Source organism: Alosa sapidissima, chromosome 18 (assembly GCF_018492685.1).
Source record: "Alosa sapidissima isolate fAloSap1 chromosome 18, fAloSap1.pri, whole genome shotgun sequence".
Classification (NCBI taxonomy): domain Eukaryota; kingdom Metazoa; phylum Chordata; class Actinopteri; order Clupeiformes; family Clupeidae; genus Alosa; species Alosa sapidissima.
Genome location: NC_055974.1, coordinates 26200281 through 26210280, shown reverse-complemented (window position 1 = coordinate 26210280; position 10000 = coordinate 26200281). Strand labels below are relative to the sequence as shown.

Below are 10000 nucleotides of genomic sequence, written 5' to 3'. Positions count from 1 at the left end.
GGGGGGGAGAGAGGGGTAGAGAGAGTGGGGGAAAGAGAGAGAGAGAGTGGGGGAAGGGAAGAGAGAGGGGGGTAGAGAGAGAGAGGAGAGAGAGAGGGAGAGGGGGAGAGAGAGAGAGGAGAGAGGGGGGGCAGAGAGAGGGAGAGAGTGGGAAAGAGAAAGAGTAGAGAGAGGAGAGAGAGAGGGAGAGGGGAGAGAGAGGGAGAGGGGAGAGAGAGGGAGAGGGGAGAGAGAGAAGAGAGAGAGGGGGGGAGGAGAGAGAGAGAGTGGAAAGAGAAGAGTAGAGAGAAGAGAGAGAGAGGGGGGGTAGAATTCACATGTAAGCATCTAACCATATGTGAGTTTATAGAATACATACTGGGACGTGCCACGGTGAAATGAGTCCAGTTTTGACAAAATAAAAAAATGGGTTTATTGGATATTCATAATCCACAGATCTTAGGGTTTAAAACAAGGGGTCATTTGTTCAATTCCGTTTAGCCAACCCAGAGATATTGGCCAAAATGTGAAAGCTATCCTCATCTCAGCAACAACAAAAAAATAAGTTTTGAGAAAATCAGCTTTAAAGTTTATGAAGTGTAAATGAGCATATTATGTATATTTCCTCTCAACAATCACCACAAGCCTATGCATCCCAACAAAGTTCCCTATGCCTTTGGAATTAACATAGCCCCAGTGCTGTCGCTGTCAATCTCTATTGTCTGTTCTCCAAAGAAATCCGTAACAAAGATTGAATTGCTTCAGAATCTGATAAGATCCGAACTACAAAGCACAGCTTCTAAATGCTCCATTCACGCAGGCGGTAAGCTCGCGAGGCATTCGGAGTTAACTATAACTTGTGAGGTAGCCTATAATGTTCGATTAACTTCTGAAGACGACAAGGGCAACAATAGCCTAATACTTAATGTAAATAGGCCGTCAACTGCAAAGCATTGAATCGGACCAAGAGATGAGTGAGTACTTCTAGTTGTTTTAGTAATGCTTGTAGGCCTTAATAAGAGGTTGGAGATATATCTCCCACGGGTCTCAGCAGAAATACAAACATGAGCAGATAGAGACTTCAACGGAACAATGTAGTTAACTCCCCTGCAATAATTTGATTTATTCTGTTAACGTTTTGGTCATCTTGAACTTGTGAGGTGAGCCAGACCTGAAACAGTTATCGCTGCATCTTTGCATCGGTAAAAATGCTTTATGAGATGTAAGTGTGCTCTGCTGATATAGTCGCTGTTCTCATAAATCTGGACTATCATGCGTATGACACTTTTATGTTTTTTCTGGCAAACTAACAGATGCTGAAAGAGATCTGCTATACTTGTGTTTTCCAAGACACTTTGTTATGGTTTCTATTTTCATAAACACAACAGCTCATAACTCATCAGGCCAGACTGCACGTGAATACTGTATGGTAGCTAATGTCTGCAGTCTGCCAACCAATCCAACATGCAGTCTCACAGGCTAGGTAATGCAAGATGATCAAAAGATATACTTTACAATTGTTGATGAACAATTACTGAATATCACCTTAAATCTAACCCTAAATATAAATAGTTGTAGTATTAGTTGTATAAATAGTTGTCAACGGATAATTTGTTTATAATATGTGCATTTGCAGATCTATAGAAGACTATTCAAGTTAAGTGTGACCACTTATAGGGATATACAACCTGATATAACAACTGGTCATCACGTTTAACACTAATAGGTGTGAAGTGAAGCATCAGCATTTTGAGTTTATTTTGTTCTGGATGTCCTGTTGTTTCTTTAAAAAAAAACATTTGGTTTCTAAACTCAGAAAGATTTTGAATGAATATTTACATGACTTCCCAAGGTATGGAGGCATTAAAACACACACACACACACACACCACACACACACACACACACACACACACACACACACACACACACACACACACACGCACACGCATGCACACATGAAAACACCATCCAGCACAAACAGCCTTGAAGCAAAACTGGGCAGCTCAACCATAATCAAAGCAAGCCCTCATTGTGGCGACACTGAGGAGTGGAGAGAAGAGAGGAGCAGCGAGGAGAGGAGAGGAGAGGAGAGGAGAGGGGAAAAGAAGAGGGGAGAAGAGAGGAGAGGAAAAGAAAAGAGGAGAGGAGAAGAGGAGTAGAAAGGAGAAGTCGGGAGGAGTGGAGAGGAGAGGAGTGGAGGGGAGAGGAGAGAAGAGGAGAGGAGAGAGTTGAGAGGAGAGAGTTAAGAGGAGAGAGGAGAGGAGAGGAGAGAGAGTTGAGAGGAGAGGAGAGAGTTAAGAGGAGAGTTGAGAGGAGAGGAGAGAGTTGAGAGTTGAGAGTTGAGAGGAGAGGAGAGAGTTGAGAGTTGAGAGGAGAGAGTTGAGAAGAGAGGAGAGAGTTGAGAGGAGAGGAGAGAGTTGAGAGTTGAGAGGAGAGAGTTTGAGAGGAGAGAGTTGAGAAGAGAGGAGAGAGTTGAGAGGAGAGGAGAGAGTTGAGAGTTGAGAGGAGAGAGTTGAGAGGAGGAGAGAGTTGAGAGTTGAGAGGAGAGGAGAGAGTTGAGAGGAGAGGAGAGAGTTGAGAGGAGAGAGGCTCTGGCACCCTCTCAGTCTCACACGTTTTAGCTATTTAGCCAGAAGTTCATAAACCGTCGCACACAGCACAGCACGCTTCTCTCTCTCTCACACACAACACAACGCTTCTCTCTCTCTCTCTCTCTCTCTCTCTCTATCTCAACACAACGCTTCTCTCTCTCTCACAACACGCTTCTCTCTCTCTCTCTCTCTCTCTCTCAACACAACGCTTCTCTCTCTCTCTCTCTCAACACAATGCTTCTCTCTCTCTCACAACCCAATGCTTCTCTCTCTCTCTCTCTCAAATTCAAATTCAAATTCAAATTCAAAGGAGCTTTATTAGCATGACTGTTTGGATACAGTGTTGCCAAAGCCAGTGTTACAGATAACACAGTAGAATAACAAAAGAAAGAAAATAGACATACAGCATATAGGTATAACATGTGAACATAGAATCTCTCTCTCTCTCAAAACAACGCTTCTCTCTCTCTCTCTCTCTCTCTCAAAACAACACTTCTCTCTCTCTCTCACAACACAACACAACGCTTCTCTCTCTCTCTCTCTCTCTCTCTGAACACAATGCTTCTCTCTCTCACACACAGTCCGTCCTGCAGCTGTTTCCTATTAGGAGCTGACACTCTTGAATAAACTGCTTTGATGCTCTTTTTTCCTCCGTTTTTAAGAATGGAATTGAGGAGGAGAGAAGGAAATATGTTCTCAACGATGTGAGTGAGCTAACTTTATGAGCGCCGTCCGAGCGAGCCAATCCGTGTGAGTCGAGAATCACAACTGTCACACCACAGCCTTCATAACTTTACTGCAATCCGGCTGTTTAATCAGCACTTATGAGTTTTCAGCGTTCACACTTTCATGATATTTTCATTTTGCGTAATGAGGGCTGAAGTCCATGTGTCATACAGAATATACAACAGACCATGACATAAAAGTGACTCCAAGAAATACTGCATTGTGCATGTTTGATTCTGATAGTTTATCTAGTTCTATAAAGTTGCTTATTGCAGTCAGACATTTGGATTTGCAAATGCCTTGGTAATTGACATTACCCCTTTGAAATGAGCAACAGTATTCCCTGTTCGATCGAATCACATGCTCAAACTCGAAGAGTACCGATCAGCAATGTGGCTTCTTGTTGTTGTGCAACTAGCGTTTGTTAAATTATAGACTTTCATTCGGAACATATTTCTGTCTCCATAAACTGTAGTTACACAACAATGTTTTTGGAGACTGCACCATTGTGTGATAACGGTGAGTGGGCAATGTGGATTTGTCAAGTTTCGTGATCATTTGCAAACAATAATACCACAAAGCAATACCACACCAGCCAGAAAGAACTCAGACAAGTCTATCGACTGTTGGTTTGTGTGTGTGTGTGTGTGCTACTCGACCTCATGATGACCATGTAATTCTCCACAAATATTTGTATGAGGAACAAAAAAGGGAATGCTTCATGTGGGGAAGGACACTACTCTTACTAAGATCGAGAGCAGATGACTTCCCTAATCTTTTGTGTTGTCTCGCGGTCTCCTTGTTGACTACTCTCTCTCTCCCAAAGGAAGCCATTTGGTCACGATTGAGCGTCTTGTTGTCCCCCCCCCCCCATAAAGATATACGGTTCAGTATCTTAATTCCAGCTGGGGACTCTGGCTGGGGTCTGATATGAAAATATAACTTGGGAGAGAGTTATGACAGCAGACCGCAGCCAGCCGGCGGCCCTTTTGAAAGCGCGCCAGCAGAGCGCGCGTGTGGTGGCGTGTGCGTGCCGACGGCCCGTGGAGGGCGGAACGCGGCGCAGGAGGGCACAGCAGGGCAGAGCTATAGCGGTCCCATCTGTCCAGTCTGGGAGTCGTTAGCCCAAATGGCGTTATAACGGGCAGCGCGGTTGGCTGCAGTTTCGCTGCTCGCGCTCTCTCTCCATCTCGTTCTCTCTCTTTCTCTCTCTCTCTCTTTCTTCATCTCTCATTCTCCATCTCTCTCTCTTTCTCTCTCTCCATCTGTCTCTTTGTCTCTCACTCTCTCTTTCTTCATCTCTCTCTTTCTCCATCTCTCTCTCTCTCTCTCTCTCTCTCTCCATCTCTCCCTCTTCGGGGGAAGTGTTTGTGTGTTCCAGGGCCCTCTCTCTCTCTCTCTCTCTCTCCTCTCTCTCTCTCTCCTCTCCATCTCTCTCTCTTCGGGGGAAGTGTTTGTGTGTTCCAGGGCCCTCTCTCTCTCTCTCTCTCTCTCTCTCTCTCGCTCTCTCTCTCTCTCCATCTCTCTCTCTTCGGGGGAAGTGTTTGTGTGTTCCAGGGCTCTCTCTCTCTCTCTCTCTCTCTCTCCATCTCTCTCTCCATCTCTCTCTCTTCGGGGGAAGTGTTTGTGTGTTCCAGGGCCCCCGTAGGAGCGTGAGTTGAGCAGCCACATCTGTAGTGCAGTTATGTTTTTTTTTTTTTATTCATTTTTATTTTACGATGCAGATGAATAGGAAGGCCAGGCTCGGTCGGCCGTGCTCCTTAATAAGCGCTGGATAAATCCGTGTCGTTATCCGCACGCAGACGAATCTTGAGCATGAGTTAATGACTTCAACAACACAACAACTTAATTGTGTCCCGGATTCATGATGCACTAATTCTCCGAATAAAATTAAAAAAAATTAAAAAAAAAAAACCTGTTAGCGGACTTGCGTGTCCTTTCCGCCAAACGGCTATTTCCATCTCGGATCCGTTCCCTCTGCTGGCCACTGGTAGATCCAACGCAGATGTTGGCGTTTGATAAACACTTATTCGCATTGGTTCCATTTCCTCTCTGTGCTGGACAGCTACCTCTGTACCGCAGCACTGGAGACCGGCTATGGCGAAGCGGCAGTGGTCAGATCACCGGCCTCCAACACCCCCGGCCTTTCTTTTGAACTCTGCAGGTGATTGGATTGAGGGTGTGTGTGTCTGTGTGTGTGTGTCTGTACATGTCAAGTGTGTATGCATCCATGAACATGAGTGTGTGCTCATGTGTGTGTGTGTGTGTGTGTGTGTACATGACAAGTATATATGTGTCCTGCGTGTGTGTGTGTGTGTGTGTGTGTGTGTGTGTGTGTGTGTGTGTGTGTGTGTGTGTGCGTGAATAGCTATATGACTCAGTGTGTGTGTGTGTGTGTGTGTGTGTGTGTGTGTGAGAGAAAGAGAGTGTGTGTGTGTAAATACTGTATGGCTCAGTGTGTGTGTGTGTGTGTGTGTGTGTGTGTGTGTGAATACTGTATGGCTCAGTATGTGTGTGTGTGTGTGTGTGTGTGTGTGTGTGTGTGTGTGTGTGTGTGTGTGTGTGTGTGGATGTGTCTTTTAAGAGCAGGTCAGCCCCATGTCCGTTGGGTGCAGCAGCCTGACTCTTGGCTGGGAAGGGACCAGTGATTCTGACACAGGCATTTCCTCCTGGTTGCTCTCGCATCCGCAACCTGTGCACACATGTGGCAGGCAGATATTGTTGTTGGCCTCGCGTACGACAGCGTACTATGCACACTTATTTATGTGCTTTTTTGGGGAAGACATGCCTCGCTTGCGCAAAGAACAAAATCATATGTTTTGGCATCAAACGCCCTTCTCCACCCCCCACTGCTAGCTCAACTTGCTTTACAAAACAGATATGAGGGAGGTTGGAGTGTGTGTGTGTGTGTGTGTGTGTATGTGTGTGTGTGTGTGTCGCATATCCGAGGAGACTATAATTGGATCTGGAAGTGAAAAGTGACGTGGAAGTGACTTGGCAAGTGAACGATGGCGCTGGATAATTAGCGTAATTAGGGTTAATTCTTAACACATTGTAAAGTTGTGATTTGGACGTTAAGACGGAATCTCATCCCTTAAGTATATAGCGCTGTTTTTGCTTCAGGACGACTTTGAAGACGTGAATGATGGCCTCTGTTAGGAGTAAAGAATAACAGGCCTAGCAAGGTCTTCATTTTGAAAGTCTAGCTCATGGTCTAGTGTCACATATCATACAGCTAAGTTAGACTGGGTTGTATCATCCAACCTGGATCACAGTCAGGACCACCAGTTAGTCTTACGGTGAAACATTCAGAAAACACAAATACATGTGCTGCAGATGTCTTCCGAAAAATAAAAGGCCAAACCACATATCTGTTCCAACCCTTCACTAAACCAGCTTATTTTTACTAGCAAAACTCTTTCAGGTACATTATAACAGGTAATCAGTGAAATCGCCTGTGTCGAGTGCCAAAACTATACCAAAGTATTGAAACATGGAGCTCTTACTTTATGGAGCCACCCACCTCTGATGTTCTGTTTATAGGGTCAAAAGTGACTGTGTAATTCACACACACACACACACACACACACACACACACACACACACACACACACACACACACACATATGGGCGTGGGTCCTTTATGGGTTAGGTTCTTGGGCATGGATCCAATATGGGTTAGGTTAACTTGGGCTTGGTATGGGTTAGGTTAACTTGGGCTTGGTATGGGTTAGGTTAACTTGGGCTTGGGTCCTTTATGGTTTAGGATAACTTTAGGTTAAGTTGTTGGCTGTGTTCTAGTAATTTGCTGTTTTGCACTCTTTTAATTATTTTATGTTGTGTCTTCTATGTCCTTTAATTATTCTATTCTATGTACTTTACTATTTAAACATTTTTAAACTATATTGTATGTTTCTATCTAATTACTCTTTGCTTTTGTTTATGTAAAGCATAAGGTCTCTCTCCTTGTTTGGGTCAGTTCTGTTTTTAAAAAAAAAAATATATATATATTTTATTTTACAAGACAGTGAAGAGAGTGTGGGGGGGGTCGGACTCACACCTGGGTCCCTGTGGGCACTTGGGCTTGTTTGTGGTCCGGGGCGATGTAGCCAGTTGCCCCAGAGCCCCCCCCCCCCCCAACCCTTTTAGGTCGGTTCTGTTGTGCGGGCTCAGTGTTACGTCTCAAAAGCGGATATTTAAGGCAATAAATCTCTGAGTTCAGTGTAGGCTTTCAGGTTACCGGCTCACTGATGCCTATAAATTAGCACCTGCCTGGGTAACCTGTGTGTGTGTGTGTGTGTGTGTGTGTGTGTGTGTGTGTGTGTGTGTGTGTGTGTGTGTGTGTGTGTGTGTGTGTGTGTGTGTGAAAGAGAGAGAGAGAGAGAGAGATTGCATGCATGTTTTGTTAAAGGAGGTTGGGTGGGTGTGAGACGGCTGCTCTGCTCCACTGTGCTCTGCGTCTGGGGAGAGAGTGACTGGACCACTCCAAGGCCAGGTTCTCCTCTTGGTCACTGAGAGGCAGGGTCTGACCAGGGCCCTCCCCTGCTGTGGGGGCAGCCATTACCGGAATAGAGCGTGACTCAAGCTCCGGACAGCGGCGGCGTTCAAAAGGCGGGCGCCTCGCCTGCCGGGTGCGTTCAGACGAGAGCGGAACGGCAGTGAGATGGCAGCGGGTGGCTTGCGGAGCGTGACGGGGCTGAAGCTGTCGCTAGGCAACGCTACTCACGTGGGCTCCTCGGTTACGGCGGTCTCGCTGTCCAGCTCCTGAGCCTGTTTGGACCAAGGCAGCTTCGCCTCCACCGGAAGCTTCTCTGGAGGGAGAGAGAGAAGGGGGGATGAGTGAGAGAGAGAGGGAGGGAGAGAGAGAGAGAGAGAGAGAGAGAGAGAGAGAGAGAGAGAGAGAGAGAGAGAGAGAGAGAGAGAGAGAGAGGAGAGAGAGAGAGAGAGAGTGGGGTGTGGGAGAATGTGTGTGTGTGTGTGTGTGTGTGAGAAAGAGGGGGAGATAGAGAGGAGGGTGGAATGAGGGAGAGAGAGGGAGAGGGAGAGAGAGAGAGAGAGAGAGATGGAGGCAACAAAAGACAGGGACAGGGAGGGGGAAAGATAAAGAGAAACAGGAAAAGACACAGATAGAGAGAGGGAGGGGAAAAGAGAGAGGGAAAGGAAGAGACAGAGAAAGAGATGGAGAGAGGGGGAAAGAAAGAGACAGAGGAAAAGAGGATGGAGTAGAAGAAGGGAGTACGCTCAAGAGGGTGAGAGAAAGAGGGAAAGAAAGAGAGAGAGAGAGAAAGAAGAGAAGAAAGGGAGAAATAAAGAGAGAGAAAGAGAAGGAGAATTAGAATGAGACAGAACATGAGAAGAGAAGATCCAAAAAAAGAGAGCGTGCTTGCTAGCAGACATCAAAAACTGCTTGTGTGGTTGTGTGTGTGTGTGCGTGCTTGTTCTTAAGGCATGCTAGATAAAACACAGGAACATACCTGTGTGTGTGTGTGTGTGTGTGTGTGTGTGTGTGTGTGTGTGTGTGTGTGTGTGTGTGTGTGTGTGGCTGTGTGCGCTTGTTCTAAAGGCATGCTAGATAAATCATAGGGAGATTTGGCGTGAAAAACGTGGCAGAATTTTACTGCCTGAAACATAACTTGCACGGACCTGCCAAGACATCAGTAGGAGAGATGCTCACATGTGTGTGTGTGTGTGTGTCAGTGTGTGTGTGTGTGTGTGTGTGTGAGAGAGAGAGAGAGAGAGAGAGAGAGAGAGTTGGGGGGTATCTCAGAGTTGGGGGGTATCTCAGAGTTGGGGGGTATCTCAGGCTGCTGATGTAATGTGCAGTCAGATAGTAGAAAAGTAGAGACAGCACTCAGGGGCTGAGAGATATACAAAACTGTATTCAAAGTGCCGAGACAGCATTACAGCCATGAAAAACAAAAACTATACCAACGTTTCGGGCCTAGCCCATCAACAGTGTCTCCATTTAGAAACACTGATTGATGACTGAATTTTACATGATGAACTCTATTTATTGTAGATGAATGTATCTTCAGATATCTGTATATTATATTGTCCTCTGTGGGCTTAAGTTAAATAAGTTTTAGACAGCGCAGACAGCTGACCCTATGCAATGCGGAGACATCAGCAGTAGCCTGATGTAGTCCCCTACCGTAGATTAGCCTACCTTTGGATATATTGCATTTGCATAGATAGCATTGCTAGGTACGCAATGTTATCCAACGTTTTACAGTATAGGCTAATATATTTATTGATGGTGCGCCCTTCTCAGCTCGTCTTAGATAGCCTAAAATGAGCTGAGAAGGGCGCACCATCAATAAATATATTAGCCTATTAGCCTAGCACGCCAAGTGGCAAATAGGAACAAACTCAGTGGAGAAAGATATCAGTAGATATAGTGTTTTGTTCACTTGGATTTTGGAAATGTTACAGAGAACTATGTCAGCCTTTTCTGCCTCCAGACCATATAGTTGCATCATAGATCATCCTGTAGGAGTTATCAGACAAGAACAATCACTGGCTAACCCCATTTTAAACTACTTTAGCAAAGTCCTTGGCTGCAGGTTGTGAGCAACAGGCAAACGCAAGATACAATTGCAGTCCAATGAGATGCAGCTTTATTCTCTGCGATCATGGCAATGTTTAGACGATGTCATGGAACAAATATAAGTTCCCCGACCTTGCGACTTGAACGCCTTCAGC

At 45.6% G+C, this 10000-nt stretch overlaps 2 protein-coding genes across 2 annotated transcripts in view; both read right to left on the bottom strand.

Moving 5' to 3' along the window:
- The window catches only part of LOC121690252 (C-type mannose receptor 2-like), a 1098322-nt gene that overhangs the window by 343048 nt on the left and 745274 nt on the right, over nt 1-10000 (bottom strand). The gene's annotated exons all lie outside the window — the stretch shown is intronic.
- Nucleotides 1-10000, bottom strand: part of LOC121690288 (ADAMTS-like protein 1) — a 225618-nt gene that overhangs the window by 33334 nt on the left and 182284 nt on the right. Inside the window, 1 exon segment of the mRNA XM_042070782.1 lies at nt 8025-8109. Coding sequence (XP_041926716.1) covers nt 8025-8109 — 85 coding nt within the window.